The sequence below is a fragment of the Vitis riparia genome, chromosome 4, assembly GCF_004353265.1.
Source record: "Vitis riparia cultivar Riparia Gloire de Montpellier isolate 1030 chromosome 4, EGFV_Vit.rip_1.0, whole genome shotgun sequence".
In the NCBI taxonomy this organism is placed as follows: domain Eukaryota; kingdom Viridiplantae; phylum Streptophyta; class Magnoliopsida; order Vitales; family Vitaceae; genus Vitis; species Vitis riparia.
This window is the reverse complement of record NC_048434.1, coordinates 24,176,275-24,194,212: the sequence shown is the minus strand read 5'-3', so window position 1 is coordinate 24,194,212 and position 17,938 is coordinate 24,176,275. Positions and strand designations below refer to the sequence as shown.

At 33.1% G+C, this 17,938-nt stretch overlaps 1 protein-coding gene across 2 annotated transcripts; it reads right to left on the bottom strand.

Annotated features, from left to right (window-relative positions):
• Positions 1-355: 355 nt before the first annotated feature.
• LOC117912517 (increased DNA methylation 1) lies at positions 356-17,032 on the bottom strand. 2 transcript variants are annotated; one of them, XM_034827120.1, is made up of 10 exons: positions 16,940-17,032; positions 15,539-15,667; positions 14,412-15,326; positions 12,236-12,353; positions 12,075-12,160; positions 3,215-3,447; positions 2,160-2,246; positions 1,968-2,067; positions 1,407-1,608; positions 356-806 (listed from the first exon to the last, which is right to left on the bottom strand). In XM_034827120.1, the coding sequence occupies exons 3-10, from the start codon at positions 14,847-14,849 to the stop codon at positions 802-804; spliced, it is 1,269 nt and encodes a 422-aa protein (XP_034683011.1). In that variant the 5' UTR covers positions 14,850-15,326; positions 15,539-15,667; positions 16,940-17,032; the 3' UTR covers positions 356-801. The 2 variants fall into 2 exon arrangements, with proteins under 2 accessions (XP_034683011.1, XP_034683012.1); XM_034827121.1 differs by lacking the exon at positions 16,940-17,032 and having other exon boundaries at positions 14,412-15,136; positions 15,222-15,326; positions 15,539-16,227.
• Between the last annotated feature and the right edge of the window lie 906 nt (positions 17,033-17,938).

Genomic DNA, 17,938 nt, shown 5'->3' with positions numbered 1-17,938 from the left:
TAAATGAGAATTTAATCTTTTCATTTAGTTAAGGTTAAATTGTCATTACAAACCTAAAAAGTAATGAAAATTTTAATCTTTTCATTTGGTTTGGAAGAATTGATTCTCATTTAGGTATCAAGATTGACATTTAGATGGACCTTAAGGGTCTAATCCTAACTTCAATTTCTAGGGACACCTCCTTTATTGGGACAAATAAACAATTGGTGGATTAAGGGGTCACGGTCCTAACTTGCCTACCCTTTGGAAGTGCTAAGGGCCAACCATGGTGGGACCATGAGACTCAATCCCAACAAGGCTATCACATATATATTTGACATAGAGAATATTAGATAATTTTATCACGGCTCAAAACAATATGTTTATAATCACAACATTTAAACTCACTGCTAAAAGAGTGTTATTTTCTCTCCTTTTCCCTTCAATTTACTGCATAATCCAAAATTGTGAAGATATAGGGACTTGGATGTGGCTATGAATCTGCAAACTTTACATTGGAAACAAACCTTAAGATGGTAATTCTCCAACAAAAGAATACCAAGAAGGAAAACTTTTCTGTATTTTCAAGATATGGATGCTTTCTCCATATCTTTTACTCAATTTCAATCCAAATTACCACCTATTCTTGAATCCCTGCTTGCAAGTACTCTTGTGCGTTTATACACAGATTTATGCATGCTTGCATTTCCATTGCAATCTTCAGAAAAATTCTTCTCTTTCCGAATGATTCCAATTTTTGACCTCATCAGCTAGTAATTTAAGTTCCAAAATCTTCACTCATTGCCATATCCACCTCTATTCTCATACTGTATGAAAAAGAGAAAAAAGCAAACGATATTAACAGTCCACTGTTGATGGTACAGGGGTCTCAAGGTCGACATGTAGCTGAATATTCAACTGTGAATAGTATAATTAAATATAGACTATTATTCCAGTAAAAAAGACCATGAAAAAGTCGACCAATTTCAAGGGAATTCCAGTTAGAACAAGTCACAAAATACACTAATTTTCTGTTGTTGACATGCAACTGATTTGTTGTTTTCCTACATGAAGTTGCAGGCAGGACCCAACTAACTGGATGAGGGTATTTTCCCGGACCGCCAAAAGCACACCCAGTCCTGATTATAAAAACCAGGTCCAATTTATGAAAGAGTGAAGAAAATGTAGTGAGACACACTTTAAAGTAAACTATTAAACACCCATAGTCAGAATCAACAGGGTCCATGATTCAATAGTGTTAGAAAGTACCAGAGAGACTCTAGGAAGACTCCCTCCAGACTCTTCAGATGCACCAGCAAAATTTTGCCCAATAAACCAAAATAAGAAACAAAAAGAACAAAGTAGAACCACACCTAGTTAAAAGATGGTGTTGCTTGAATATGGTAAACAGATACATAGAAACTTACCCCTCATTTCCATTCTGGGGATGATTTTGCTGAGGATTTTCTGGAACATTGTGGTTCCTTGAAATCCCAAGAAAGGGAAACGTAAGAGTTCTAGCCTTTCAGCAGAAGACATCTCTGAAAAACCAAATAAAGATTGCCAAAGCTCTGATCGTTCGGAGATAGCAGGCAAGACTAATCTTTCAACATGCAATTGACTGAGCATCTGCAGACAGAAAAATAGATTGCTTGTATTTGCCCATGGAATTGTAATAGAGCATAAGCTAGGAAACATTTTTTATTGCTGAAAAGATGAAGGGGACAAAGATTAAAACTTCAAATATTTTAAAGTGTGTTTGGCAGTGATTTTAGAAAACGTTTCTAACCTTCTTAATACTTGAATGATAAAAAATTTCAAGTGTTAGAAAGGTTAGAAACGCTTTATAGAATCAGTATCAAACAAGCTCTTAACTAAGGTAGGGTTGAGAGAGATTCAACTTACATTCCAAGTTTTCCTTTCTTGTCATAGAATATCTCAAAGTAAAATAAATGAATAAATCATTGAGCAATATTAAGAAATATTACCTTCTCTAGCTCATGAACAAGAAGTTGACACATACCCTGCCGGCGATACTTGAAAGCAGTAGCAACTAGAGGCATCTCTGCAACCTTGTGTCCATGGATCCTTAAACCATGGAGATACTCATAAACACAATTCATAAAAGCCTAAAGCCCAAGGAATGATATGAAGGAATTGCAAATATTTCAGATAATTACCTTACAGTGGCCGCACATACAAACTCATCATCCTTCTGCAAAGCCATGATATAGAAGCCACGAAAATCCAACCGCTTGAATTTTGATCTAGAGATAGATATAAAGGAAAAATTATTAACACGCTCTTAAAAATATGATTTTTGCTTTGCTTCTTTACAAAACACAGCAAATGTTGAATTTTTACTTTCAAAAACCTTGGAATATAATATGCTTGTGAGTTAACCCCCTTATACTTGGTTCTAAACTGAGAGATATAAAAGAGGGAATGGACTATCCAAGACCATTAGGTCATAATTTCTGATGGATCAAAGACAATGACCCAAAAAAAAAAAAATATGATGCTAAAAGAAAAAGAAAAGAGTGGATTTTGATCCTGGTTTCTCACACCTGCATTGAAGAAACATTGGACACCCGAAAAAAGGGGTTACCTTATTTGATGCAGATGGCACTGAAATGCTCAATTGAAATCTCAGCTGAAACCAAGACCACATGTTTTTTGCTTCACTTGCAAATATTTTACTCTTTTTACATAGCAAACTCTGTCCAATGCCATGATTCCCTTCACTATAAGACTCCCCGGATCCTATAAAGCTATGTGATGAACCAAACATTGTGCAACTTTGGCATGACTTGAACAAGGTTTTACCAATATCACCAACTTACCAAGATATTTTAAGGGGGGGAAATTTATGGCCATTTCTCAAATTTGGACATGAGTTGATAGTTAGCACATGATTCCTAGTTCAAGGGCTTCTTAAACATCTAAGATAAGCCTATTAGCTTCAGATCTGTTATTGAATTAAACAGTAGCATTGTTATAAAATTATGCATATGCAAACACAAACTAAGGCAGACAGAACATTCAAAATGAAGTAGTCAAGTAGACATGTATTCACCGCAGAAATTCAACTATGGTTTGCAGAAATGTCCCTTATAAAGAAACCATTAAGGAAAGGCACAGAAATAGTTTCTTCAGTTCTAAATCAGCACTCAAAATTAGTGCAGTTGTACCTAGAATAAATTGAACTACTACATTATGTGAAAGAAAGTCTTACACTGAGTTGTAAACAATATCAACAATGAGATCCCTCTTTGTGTGGTGCTCAATGATGGGTTCAAAACACTCGTGCATAAGATTGAGGGCTTGAGATAACTCACTGCAGGTATCAATCCTTAATTCATTGTAAACATTACAATCATTTCTTGTTGATCTCAGGAGTTTCCAGGTTAAGCCATCCACACTAGTTGGATTTCGAATTCCTAGAAGTTGGTGAATGCGGCCGCATAACTGAAAGTAGTAACTAAATTGTAAATAACTGGATCATTATTATAGTAGAATGGAAACAAATTTATATGCATACAACAAGAAAGGAAGAAGAAAGAAATTACAACATAACCCAAAAGCATGAAATAAAACTCACATAAAACATGCAGAGCAGAATAGTAATTCCAGCAATAACTCTTGCCTGAATACTAAAAGAAACTCCAGAGGAAATCAATTATCAGACATTAACAAGAAACACGCCAATAAAAAGTTCTGAAATGTTACCTATTGTTCTGTCAGATGACATTGAGAAAACTCATAAAAAAATTAAAAAGAAAAAATAAAAAAGTTATATTGATAACAATGGATGCCACACAGAGATGTTATAGAAACTCGATTTTTTCTTCAAAACAAAAAGGCCCAACATAAGGAGCATTTCACTTTCAATATATAATGAGAAATTTGCACTGATGATCCGCATGTATTCCAATCACAAACTTTCTAAAGGTATCTGAGTTATGCTACATAGAAAGAATTCACTGATTATTATATAAACGTATATAATGTTCTTGGGTCTGTCATTAGAGACCAACTATGCTAATGTCAGCACAATGTCAGCCAAAGACCAAATCTGAAACCAGAAATCTTTCTTAGAACTCATTGGTAATTTGGTAGGAATTTAGCTGGATGGATTCTTTGCACTCTCTTCTTTGTCGTTGTCTATTGTTTTCTTTTCTTTTTTTTTTATTGGTTTAGCTCATCTGTTACCCTTCTAGATATGTCATTAAACTGAAATCAGGCTTGATGCCAGTAAGATGAAGAAGAAGGTGGCAGCACAAGTGAACACAAGGTAATATACAGCCCCCACAATGAACCCATGTAGGGGATAAGAGCAAAAATGAGAAGAACTCCTTTAACAGGCCTTGGTCTGGAACAGCCTGATTTATATGCAAATCATGATATTTCTGAAGTCTAAAAGGATGTTTTTGTGGAACAAAGGCATACAATTCAGTCTACAAAGACCTCTGTTTTAGCTAATGCCTAATTGGAGTTAATGGTGGGAGTTGTAACAGTTGATGCAGAAAACAGGGAAGAAACTCTTGAAAATGAACCAAGGAATGAGCAGGGCAAGCAGCAAGTGAAAGACTAAGAGAGACAAAGTGAAAAAGGTGAGTTCATAGATGGTGTCAAAATTCTGAAGTGTTGAAAAGTTCTAGAAAGATGGAGTTTTGGAGTATTTTAACATATCAATATGAAGGTTGCTGTTGAAATGAAATCAATATCACAGGTAAGGCATCGGCAGCTGGCAGTATATTGAAGAATTCTTGGTTCAATACTGAATCAAGGTATCAATACCAAATCGACAAGCAAAAAGACACTAGTGTGACACTTTAATCATATACTTGTTTATATTTTGATATTGGGACTATTTTTGTTAAACAAAGTTGTTATCACCTTGTATCAATTTGAAACCATTGTGGCATTGAAATTTTGACATTGGAACCCTCTTTCTATCATTTTTACTATTTTATCAAATTTATGTCTTAAAGGATTGTAATTAGTTAACTTTGGTTTTATTTTATATGTTATATTCTATATGATTTTTTAAGTGATATGGCATGAGGAGATTGTTTCACTTGTCATATAAACTCTATAAATAAGCTAGTTCTTGGTACTGGGGAATTCTTTTGAGGGGATATTTTTTATCTTTTGGCACTTTGAGAATATTTTTTAAATTCAATTTTTCCTTCTCAGATCTCTTTCTCTTCCTCTGTATTTTACTATCATATTCTTGGCTGCCAAACATGGTTAAGAAGCTTTCTCAGTCATAGTTAGCAGCTAAGCTTTTCCACAACCGAAAGAGGATTGCCTTAGGTGAAAATTAACACAAAGATGCATTGATTTTCAGGTGTAATTCATTTCCTACTATAAGATTGGTGATTTTCTCTTCTATAATCTATGATCTCTTTGTATCTCTCCTAAATCTGACATAATTGATTCTTTAAACACACTTAAAATGTTTTCCTAATGGTTAGATCATTGTGTTTCATTTAAATCAATTATGTGTGGATATTTAAGTAGATTAGAGATGATCTAGGTTTTAACTCTCTCCAGATGACACTAATCATTGTTAATTCTTTGTTTTTGCTTCATCTACAGTGTCACAATTTTCTAATAACCTTTCATACATCTGGAGTAAACTAGAGTTGTTAGTTTCTTTAAAAAAAAAAAAAATAGCCTGAGAAATGAGTAAAAGACAAATCATAAGCTGATGTTGTAATTCATTTTATAAATCAAGAATTCAAAAAAATCATTTCATAAGCACGCTTAGTTCAAACACAGCAAAACCTAAGGCCACTGCCCTGCAACCATAGAAATTCTCGAAGCAAATTCCCATTGACACCTAGTCTAGGGCAGCAAGTGAAAGACTGAAATTTTTTTTTGGTTTTTTACCAAAGTTTACTTTACTAAGAGAGAGATATAGGGACTTGAAAACTAATTAAATGGAAGGTCAAGGATGTGCATTATCAGTTGTTACTCGATATGCTCAATGGATACAAGGCTTCTGCTGGACAACACTCACACAGCTCTTGGTACAGGGCTGCCAGCTTGTCTCCTGTTCACTAATTCCATTATATCTCCTTATAAAAAATTTCAATTTGAGCACTACTTTTTTTTCGTTGGAAACTAGATTCATACAGCTTTCCAAGCATATAGGTCTTGAATAGTGAGCATGTCCCAATTTGTTCATATTTGATTCTGGATTCTAACCAAAACATAACAAATAAGGTATGCAATTTTATTTGAACATAAAGAATGTCACTTCTTATTCTTGAATTTATGAAAAGAGATGTAGGAAAATGATCCAATGAATTCCCCCACATCAATCTCCATTGGTTAGAGAAGACTCATCCACAATTCCTAGTGGGTTTAAGAATTCAATGCTAAGATGAATATGCCAAACTGGAGGTTGAAAAACATCACAGTCAACTGAAATTGAGGAATTTTTCACCATGCCTCTTCAATATGTTGGAATTCCTTTTGATAAACCTCTTCAACTTCAGTTTAACACTTCCATCAAACAAGAGGTTTTAACACTGAAGTATAAAAGATCTTCCCAATTCATAAACCACCAAAAACATTCAAATACCACTTTAATTCATGTAGTGCACACAACAGTGATTCAAAACAATGTCTTCAAGGACCGTCATGCCAACTTTGCAAGAACTCTCCACAAGAGAGTTCAATTCATCAATACTTTCATATTTGGAACTCAAGCAATATAAATTTTATTCTTTAGTATGCACCCTTCAAATGAGACAAATCTCGTATGTGATAGCAACCAAACTATAATGGTACTAAGAGAAGATAATTCCATAACTTTTTCATTGAGCTCCATGCACCATTTTCATCTGTATTGGATTCCAATTGAATCCTTGGCACAATATTTCAAACCTTAAGTTTGTTCTTGAGCTTAGGTTTGCAATAGCAGCTTTAATGTTTCATATTCCAAGACAGAAACCTCAGAAAAAGTTGGAATGAAGCTTATCAAGGTACTTCAATATTTGTAACATCAAAACCTATTTGATTTGCTCTAGGAATCATTTTAGATGTCTTTGAAGAAATCAAAACCATTCTTTTAGATTTTTTTTCCTATATTAACTAGATTGAGCAAGCAAGATAATTAAACCGTATTGACCATTGATGAAGCATAATTTTGATCTTCGTGCAACATAGGAATCAAAGTTCATTTTGCGTTTTTGTCTTTTGTGCAAAAGATCCATGATTTCTTCAATAAGGCTACTCCTTGATTAGAAATTGGTGGTTAACTCCAACTAAATAATGGTAGTAAACCAATCGATGATGTAAATGGACTTCCCTCAAAGTCAACTTCTATTTAGAAAATAACTTTCCTCAAACTCAACTTCTATTTCAGAATCTTATGAGAAAGTTCCTTTGAGCTGGCCAATGTGGAAAAGCTTTTTCCTGTGTTGCTTGATTTTGAATTCCATGAAAGGAACCATCTCATATTTAGATGATGATATATACACTAAACCATGATGCAAACCACCACACTTGTCTACTTAAATCTCCCATGTCAATAATAAGTAAATCACTCTTGCATATTGGTGCTTCATGAGCAGTTAGGGCAAGGTGAAATGACCAACCATCTCTAAAATTTTGATACTAATCCAACACCAAAAAAAATGAAGAAATAAGAGGTAGCACAAGTGAACACCAATAGGGATAATAACTCACCATCCCCCAAGAAATCCACCAAGGCGTCTTTTATCTTTAAAAAGCCAAAAGGCTTAATTTTCTTTAAATAGACTTGGTCTACAACAACCCTATGACCATAAGTATTCCCAAGCTACTCACTGATGAGAACTAGTGTAAGGAAGAAAGTGAAAAACTCTAAAAGAAATTATCAAAGTTTCCTTTATGAAAATAGGTGTAGGAAAATAATTCAATGGATTGTCTATGTCAAGGTAGGTCTATCTTAAACATCCCTTCATTTGACTAAAAATAAATGACTTAAGAATCTTTTGGACTTTCTCCCCTCCTTTCCATCATATTCCCTATTCAATATCTTATTTCAATTATATAAAGATGTTAAGAAAGAATTAGACAAAGTAAAGAAAGAAAGGCACTAGGAGAGGTGGTGGTAAGCGAAGGAAGGAAGTAGAGAAAACCATGTCAAATAGATAGGCCATCATTTAGCTTAGACCACTTCTATTTTCATGATGATATGGGTAGAGAAGACTAAGAGTATATTTGGTAGTAACTTCTAATGAAATTTTTTTCTAAAATGTTCTTGTAAGTTGGAGATGATTTGATATATCGACAATAAATTAAATAGATGAATGAAGATCCTAAAATTTCAATTGAGACCTGAACTAGAAGAAGAGTTACCATAAGTTCTTCAATAGGAAAAACCAAAAAGTTCAGCCTCAACAAAATATTTTCCTCAAAAGTAAGGTGATTTAAGAAGAAAAAAAAATAGGTAAGTCGATTAAGAATCTTAATTCTGTTTGAAGGGTCACTCTTGCTTGAAAGCCTTGAAACAACATTTGTTTTAGCCATCTTGTTGTTGTAGTGCATGAAGATTGTAGAATCAAAAGATGGGTTGCTAATAGAGATTAGGATTCTTAAAACTCTTTTATGAGGGATAATGGACCTTTTTATGGCAATTGGAATTCTCATAAGTGGTCGTGGCAATTGGAATTCTCATAAGCGGCCTAATCAACCAATGAAGAAGCATATTTTTTAATAAAAGATGCATGCTATGTTATTGCAATATAAGGGTCTTCACAATTCTCAATGAGAATACCTATATTTTTGTTTGTAGTTTGATAGGTCATTTGTCAATTATTCTTTTCTTTTTCTTGTAACTTCTTCTTCTTCTTCTTTTCTTTTTTTTCTTTTTTTTTCTTTTTTTTCTTTTTTTTTTCTCTTTTGTAGTTCTTTCTAAAATTTGGCTTTTAAATTATCTATGCTAAATTCAATTTTTATCTTCCTTAGTATCTAGATTGCTTATCTCCTTAGCTCTTACCTAGTTATGTATCAAATGTCAACCTTTCACTTATTTAGTAGGTTTAGAATGGTCATTAAATATGAAACCATGGATCAAACATGTGACTTTCATGTCGTGAATCTAATACTCTCCAAGTGAGTTCTTAACTTTATTGCACATTTATCTTATCACTTGAGTTAGTGCATGTTAGTGCATTTATAATATATTTCCTTCCCAACCTTTATATAATCTCTGGAGATTTCATTATTCCAGATTAACATGTGCTATACATATATATATATATATAATGAATACCTACATTTGGCTCTTCTAACCTTAGTATCTTTTATTTGTTGTCTAGATTGGATTGGGTCCTTAGCTTTGCTAATTAGGAAGACCACCTCCCTAACATGACTCAAAGTATTTTGTCTAAGCTTGTGTTGGATAACTATCCAATTCTTCATGATTATGGCATATTAAGGAGAGAAAAGTGTTGCTTCATATTTGATACTATGTGGCTCAAAGAGATCAACTTTAAAGATTCAATCAAAGTACAAGCTTAGCTTGTTTTCAAGAGTTCTCTAAGTTTCATCTTGTCAAGGAAATTGAAAGCCTTGAAAAAATTACAATAGTGGAATTGGGAGCTTTTTTCATTTAAAAAAAAAAGGCTCGAAGTGTTATGTTAGAGAAATATAAGAATTTGGTGTTGTTAGAGAAGATTGGTTTGATGAAAAAAATCTAAAGTGTTGTGGGCTAAGGAAGAGGACAAAAATACCAAGTTATTCCATAGCATGGCTAATGACCATCAAAGAAGGAATTTGATTAGAAAATTTAGAATCAATGTTGATTTGATTTCAGAAACATTAAAGACTAATTTAGGGATCTCCAATTTTTTCCATGAGTTTTATCTTGATCTAAGGGACTGAAAACCAAGGATCAAGGTGGTGACTTTTAGTAATATGGGGGGGAGGGGAGGGAGGGCTAAAAAGGTTTTCTTAAGAGGTTGTTTTACTAAAGATTAGGCTTTGACAGCTCCCAAAGAGTTGAGAGGAGATAAAGCCCCATGTCTAGGTGGCCTTTTTATGGCATTTTTACAAAGTTGTTGGGTCTTTCTTCTAAATGATGTGACAAAGTTTTTGCACGAATTTCATGAGTCTAATACCTTTAAGAAGAGTCTAGAGGTTACACTTCTGCTTTTAATTCTCAAGAAAAGGCATGGGGAAGAGGATCAAGAAGCCTTAATCCAATTAGTTTGCTTGGAAACTTGTACAAATTGTTGGCTAAGATTTTAGTGGATAGACTAAAGAAGGTCATGGAAAAAGTCATCTTAGCTTCTAAATTTGCTTTCATGTAGGTTAAACAAATTTTGAATGTGACTCTTATTGCTAACGAGGCTATTAATTCGAGGATCAAAAGCAAAAATGTGGAGATGGCATGCAAATTGGATATTGATAATGCTTATGATCACATTAAATGGGACCTTAGTTAAGAGATGGACAAGGTGTGATTTGGTTAGAAGTGGATAAAGTAGATAAGATTTTATATTTCTATAATTAGATTTACAATTTTGATGAATGGATTTCTAATAAGTTCTTTCATAAGCTCTAGATGTTTGAGACAAAAGACCTTTTTCTCCTTATTTGTTTATTTTGGTAATGAAGGTTCTTAGTCATTTTCTTGTAAGAGTTGTAAAATGTGTCTTCCTTAAAGAAGATTCAGAAAGGAAGATCAATGATTGGGCAAGGTTTCTTCAATGTGGGATTCATTTGAGGAACATTTTAAGCAAAGGCTCTCTTCATAGCAGATACTAACTCTCTATGGGTGGGAAACTTATACTCATTAAGAGCACTTTATCTAGCTTGTCTGCCTATTTCATGTCCTTATTTTTGAACCTTAAAGCAGTTTGTTTTGAGGATAGAAAAAAATTCAGTGTGAATTTTTATAGGGAGGAGGTTATTTAGAAAGAGAGTACCACTTGATTAATTAGGCTTACTACTTGCTTAAGCAATCAGAATGGTGAATTAGGGTTAAAAAAACATTTTGTTATTCAACAATGCCTTTTTGTGAAGTGGTTGTGAAGATTTACCAATGAGGAAATGTGTTCAGATGCTAACTATTATAGGAAAATACAAAGAGTCAAATGAGGGTTAGTGTCTGAAAACTCAAGAGAGGGTAAGGATAACACGAGTCTATCAAAGCCATTAGAAAATGATGAGAAGACTTATTTTCTAGGATCAAATTCTAAGTGAGTGATAGTCAAAGAACTAAATTTTGGTTGAATCATTGGTATGATGACTTGCCTCTTAAAGATTCCTTAGCTATTTTATTTAGTCTTCTTCACCAGAGAGAGGCTTAAGTAATGAATACATAGGATAATAAGTAGATTCTAATATATAGAGTCCTTGTTTTTCAAGGAATTTTCATGATTGAGAATTAAAAATGACTAGAGCTTTCATGCAAATTATTCAATTGATTGGGTTAGTGAGCTTTCTCTGGATAAAATGGTCAAATTAAATATTATAGATTTTGCAATTTTCTCATTTTGGGGTTGATTAGGAAATGCTTCAATCAATTAAAAGTTTGTTATTATGTTGACATGGTAGATTCATGGCTCTAGTGTAGTTGGAAGGAGTGCAACAAGAGAAAATTTTGAAGACCTCGAAAACTAGGACAAGTCATTGAAAGAATATTTTTTGAATATATTATATAGTCAATTCAAATGTTACCTAGGCTGTGAGAATATTTCCTTATTCAACTTTGTTGATTATATATGGAGGAGCTACGTTTTACTCATGTTTTTTCCTTTTGTTGGTGCACTTGTCATACTTCCTATATATTTGGGGTGCATTCTCTTTTTTATAATAGCCATTTATAAATTATCTTTTACCTATAAAAGAAGAAATAAAATTGTTTATTCTTGCAATAGTTATGTTTTCTATCTCTGTATACTTACTTTTATTTATGTACTTTTCAATATGGAAAGAGAAAGAAAAAAAAAAAACTGAAAAGCGCCAACAGAACATAATATAATGGGATAAAATACAAAGGAGATGAAATGATGCATAATGTTTTTGTATAAGTTGTGTGCCTTGGTATGTTCTTAAAGAAATATTAACAAGATGGAGAGAACAAATACCTCAAAACAATTTTGGCTGCAGAACTTCTCAGATGGATGGCTTCTAGGAAATCCAATTCTAGCTCTAGTCATGCAATCCACATGATCTACAGAGTAACATGAAAAAAGATATTTAAATTATAAATGATAAATATAAGGAATTACTTTAGACCATAACTTACATTGTAAGGAGCATTGGTCACAAACTTCAGTGAACAGTTGACTTTGACCATCTACATCTCTCAAGCCACATAAGCCACAACAACAAGATGGACAAAACCATTTTCCATCTGGAACATTCTGAATGGTCAAACATTAAATATAAGTTTGTTAAAATTAATACTCTCATTGTATTGAATCAAGCATACAAATAAATTTATCTAAAGATGGAGACAAAAATAAGAAAAATCAACTAAAAAATGATAATACACCTATTTACAACCATCTCAAAGGAGAAAAAAAGTAGGAATGCTTTAAAAGATTAAAGAGTAATTTTTAAAGGTACTTAGTGAGTTCAAAATTCAAATCAAATACAAATGAACACACCAAAAAGAAATTAGAAAATTAAATATAGTAACATGCTTATCATGGTTTATGTATGTAGGAAGTGGATAACTTCAATTCAAAGAATTGTCCAATGTGTACTAGTATCATAATAATCCATGTTATGTCATAGGAAAAAAAAAAAAGCTTTAATCCATGTTAATTTATAAGAATAGAAAAAAGATTGAGACATTTGAATCATTTTATCCATTTCATTCTCATTGATTTATAAGCCTAAATCATCTCTCTCTCTATCTATCTCTCTCTCACTCACTCACACACACACACACAAGAGCATGCATACACAAGGAAACACACAGTCCCAAATGTGAACCTATCAATTGCCCAAATAAATCCTTTTCAGCTTCACATGTTTCTTATGGAGTTAACTACCCTTCTAAGAACACATGTACATATGTATACAAAGACCAATAGAAACCCTAGGAGTTGCAAAATAATTGCTTTAAGGCTCCACATGTTACTTATGGAGTTAAATACCCTTTTAAAATTGAAAAGATTGACATCATCCTAGATTCTCATTTTACAACTTATTTGTCATTTGTGCAACACAAGGATTTGTGCCATAATACATAATTTATATTGCATGGTTTTAGATCTGCAATCAAATTTATTTTCCATAAGCATATTTGATTGTCGGGAATTTTAAGCATCCTCTTTTGTTTTATTCCTTGATTTCAAGTGTTAATGCATTCAATTGTGTATTTACTCACATTTTCATTTTCCAAATATCTCTTCTGGAGTCATTTTTTTATTTTGGATGGAAAGCAAAATTTTCATTAAGATGAATGCATAAAGGACTTGTAGGCCTTAACAAAGCCAACAACTAACCCACGACAGGAAAATAGGTGCAACAAAAACTAAAACTAACCAATGCCAGCCAAATCCCTCAAGAATTATAGCCCCTATTTTATTCAAGAAATTTGACTCCTCAAGCTTAAACCCATCAAAAATTAGACTATTAACATAAAAGAAACAAATCTTTCCAGAATGAAATATATAATCTTACAAATACACTTCAGGGATGAACCAGGCAACAAAATTCTTAGAGAAGCCCCCTCCATCTGTCAATCAGTCAGCTAACTCCCTTAAGGCCTTCAAACCTCAATTCCAGGGCTTTTAGAAGAACCAATAATTCCTCATTTCATTTCAAGCATTAAAAAAACTTAATTTTTCCACAAAAACTGATTGTCCTCTATCGTTCTTAGTGTCACACAGTGTAAACAACTAGCTTTAAAATAAAATTATAGCCGAGTTGGAATAGTATTATGGATTATGGAACAAATTTGATACCAAGAACTCTCAAGTTCCAAAATTAATAGTCAGTTTATTACAATGATTAACAGAAATAAGAACCTTGCTCTCAATGTTTGAAAAAAAAAAAAAAGACCTTTTCAAGAACATGAAAATTTTAATAATAAAGAAATGAAAAAATAGTAATTGCCTCTGATAATTCTAGTAAGCCAGTAAGCCAAGGTATGCATAGATTTACAAACCTCTTGGATCATACTAGCAATGCAATGACCACCTAATATAGCATAATATAAAGGAAAGAGAACAAGACTTGTTTAATCATCATTTTTCATATTAATTTCATCCTCATAAAAGTTATGAGGTCAAAATTGCACATGCTCCTATGTATCGTAGAAGAACAGATGATTAGTTGCAAGACAAGTTTCCGAACCCTAATAAGATTAGCAAAGCTATAATTACAGAAAAGGAAAATGCACCTCAAGGACAAGTTTCCAAATCCTAAAAAGATTAGCAAAGCCAAAATCATAGGAAAGGAAAATGCACCTCAAGGTTAATGCACTCCATATGATATGAAGATGGGCAGTGATCGCAAAGAATAAGGCATCCACCATATTGACAAACAATGCATATTGAGTCACTTTGTTGGCCACCATGATATCCCTTTTTTCTCCTCTTATGCTTTCGAGGACGACACACCAGACCTTTGCGCTTATTTTCACCAGAATTCACTAAAGGAAAAGGCTGATGCTGATGAGTATCAACCCCTTCGTCTTCTTTTCGTACAGAATCCATCAGTTTCCCTTCTTCCCTGGATGATGGCTTATGTATAGCATCGGCCTGTTGAGATTTCTTTGAAACCCTTTTTCCCTCCATTGAACAAGTTCTTTGGTTGGTAAGGTCTTGGGAAGTTGCTTTATTCCTCAGCCCCCATTTACAGTTCTGGAACCTTGGTCCAAGATTACTTGTAAACTGTTTTGGCATTGCCAAATACCGTATTTTTCAAAATGATTGATTTTCTTGCATATGCAAAACATCATGAGGCAATTTTTTCTCAATTGTCGAGCCAAAAACTTCATATCTCTCTTTTGTGCATTTATAAGTCAGAGAGGGCTTTTCCTTTGGAATCAGCATTGTCTGGAACAAATGCTGCTTTCTTTTAGAAGGAAAATAATGACAATTCTCTCTCTTATTTTGCCCCAAGAAATGAACTGCAGAAGTTGTACAGTATTCTTTCACAATTCCATTGGGTTGCAAAAGGGAAACAGAACCTGTTTGTTTTTCCCTACAATCAGTGTCAACAGAGAACTGTGGCTTCTCTATCTTCTGCTGTGTAGACTTAGAAACATAACTTACCATATCTGATCCCTGATCAGAGCAACTGTTGAGGATTCAATCGCATGTACCTTCCATGATGCCATCACTCTGTATGACAGAAATGCCAACTGCCATTTGCTTTCCCTGCAAAGTGAAAAAGTTATCGACATTATATATGTTTTCATTAGTTATTGGATTTTCTGGCATCTTTGCTTTCAATGTATTTTTCTGTAAAGATTTCTTTTCTTCGGATTCATCAAAGGAATTGATCAGAGAGAGAAAAAAAAAAAGAACAAAAACAAAAAAAAATCCCATCAGACAGAGAAATAGAGAGAGTATTCCTACTCTGTTCTGACCTGATTTGAGAAGGCGGAAGCTGCTGCAGTTTCAAACTCGAACAACAGAGATATTGTAAAAGCAAGAAGCTGAGAATTCTAGTCTTCTTCCCTTTCTCTTTCAATGCATAAGCTGGTAATTCGTTTCATCTGCAATTCCAAGAACATCTCTAAACAACTTACTTCATAGAGGAACATCTTACACTGTAGTATCCAAAAAAACTTCTCTGAAAAAATCAATAAACTATACAAATTGATTCATGCACCCAACCTTCAGAAAAAGAATAGTCTGGTTAAAGAAATAGACATGGAAATCAAAGAAAATAGTGGCCGTGTTTGGCAGTGCTGAAAATGAAGGAAGATTATGAAACAAAAAGCATGAACCTTTTTTTTTCATTTCTTAGGACTCAACAAACCTATAAACCTCTACTACATTTGAGACAATCGGTCCGATAGAACCATTTTTCTTCTCCTTGGCGTCTGCCTGCCAAACTCACAACAACATAAAACATAAACTTCTAAAACCAAACATCCTATTTTCCCTATGTTTTTCTCTTGGATTCTCTGTTTTTAGAGGCAAAGCAAGCAAAAGTTATCAAAGTATTTCAGCGTATTATTACTCAATAAATCTTATAAATTGAATCACTGTGCCACATTCAATAAAAAAAAATTGGATAAAATAAATTCAAATAGAAAATTATGAAAGACCGGCTCTGTTTGGTTCCCAAGAAAACACAAAAAATAAGAACCTTTTATCCATTGCTTAGGAGCAGAAAAACCATAAACTTCTACTTCACTAAGACTGACGGTCTGATAAAACCATTTGTCTTATTCTGAGGCGTTCAGTTGCCTAACTCAAACAGGCGTAAACATCCAAAACTGAAATTCTCGCTTTCCATCTTTTTATTTTTTTCTTTAGAAGCAAATTCAAACAAAATAACTAAGAATTTCAGATGGTTCTGAGAATCTTACAATGTGGTGTCGAAAATTGAAGAACAATACCAAATATCCACAAAAAAAAAAAAGGCTCAATAAATTTTATAAATTGAATCGCACATCCCACTTTCAACAAAGGAATTGGATAACCAAAAAAATGCAAATGGATGAAAATGACATAATGGATCTGTTTGGCTGCGGAGATAATATGGGAAAGGTTTTAAAAACCCAAAATAAATAAATAAATAAAATAACAGAGAAACAAAAACTATGAATCTGTTTTCCGTCTACCTCACTGAGGCTAACATCTGGTACAACCATTTCTCTTATTCTGACGTGTTTAGCGATCAAACCCAAAAGACAGGACAAAACGTTCATAACTGATTCCTGTTTCTCCATCCAGTTTTTTCCGTTTTCTCGGAAACCAAATGGAGGAAAGAGTTACAGAAAAAGGAGTGAAGGAGAATGACTGAAGAGAGCACCCACCTTGACCTTCTCATTCAGTATAAGCTTCTTTTGGTTCATGAAGATACAGAGAAATGGATTTTAGAGAGAGAAAGGTTGCAGAACTTCAGTGAATGTGGTTACTAAATTTTCTCGTTCGCTTTCTGGTGCGAGAAAGTATGAAAAACTGAGAGAAAGTGATGGAAAACTGGAAGAGAGGGAAAAAAACCGCTTACGATTCTACGTGACCAACCGATCCGATACTCCCTTGCCTACCACGCTATCTCACTACCGCTATAACAGCCGTCAAACAGTCAACATTATGGTTTAGACTATTTTTAAAACTCAACAGTGGCTTACTGTGGCTGGTGCACCACTCGGCCTTGTATTGCCGCCGCAGTGAATTCGGGTTTCTATCATCCGTAGTGCTGGTACATGGATATACGGTGAACCCTCCCCACCATGTACGGAAATCACGGCTCGAACTGCGAAATAACGACTCCACAATCTATTTTGAATCTGCCAATAGCCTCAATAATTTTTTGTTTGGAATATAAAATCCAATTTAATTAATTAATTAAAATTATATTAATATATTTTTTAAATTATTTTAATATTCACCCATAGTATTATACAATTTTGATCTTTTTTATTATATGCTTTGAATTTTTTATTCACACAAATATTACCTTGTAAATAAAATATTTTATTTTCTGCCCATAAAAAAATTAAATGGAATTTCAAATTTTGATTAAAATTAAGTAGAATTTGAATAGATTATATTAACAAACTTTATTTAAATTTTTTTTCTACATTTTATAAAATAAAATAATAAATAAAATATTTGATAAGTTTTACATATATATAAAATAAAATTTATATATCAAATGGTTAAGAGACCCTCCTCTTTGACCTTTTCCCATCCAAAACTGTAATACTATTTTGTTTTAATTTTATTATTTTTTTTTGTTTTTATCTTGCTTGTCATTTTTATTTTTATTTTCAAATATTGAAACCAAAGGAGGAAGAAAAAAAATCTTC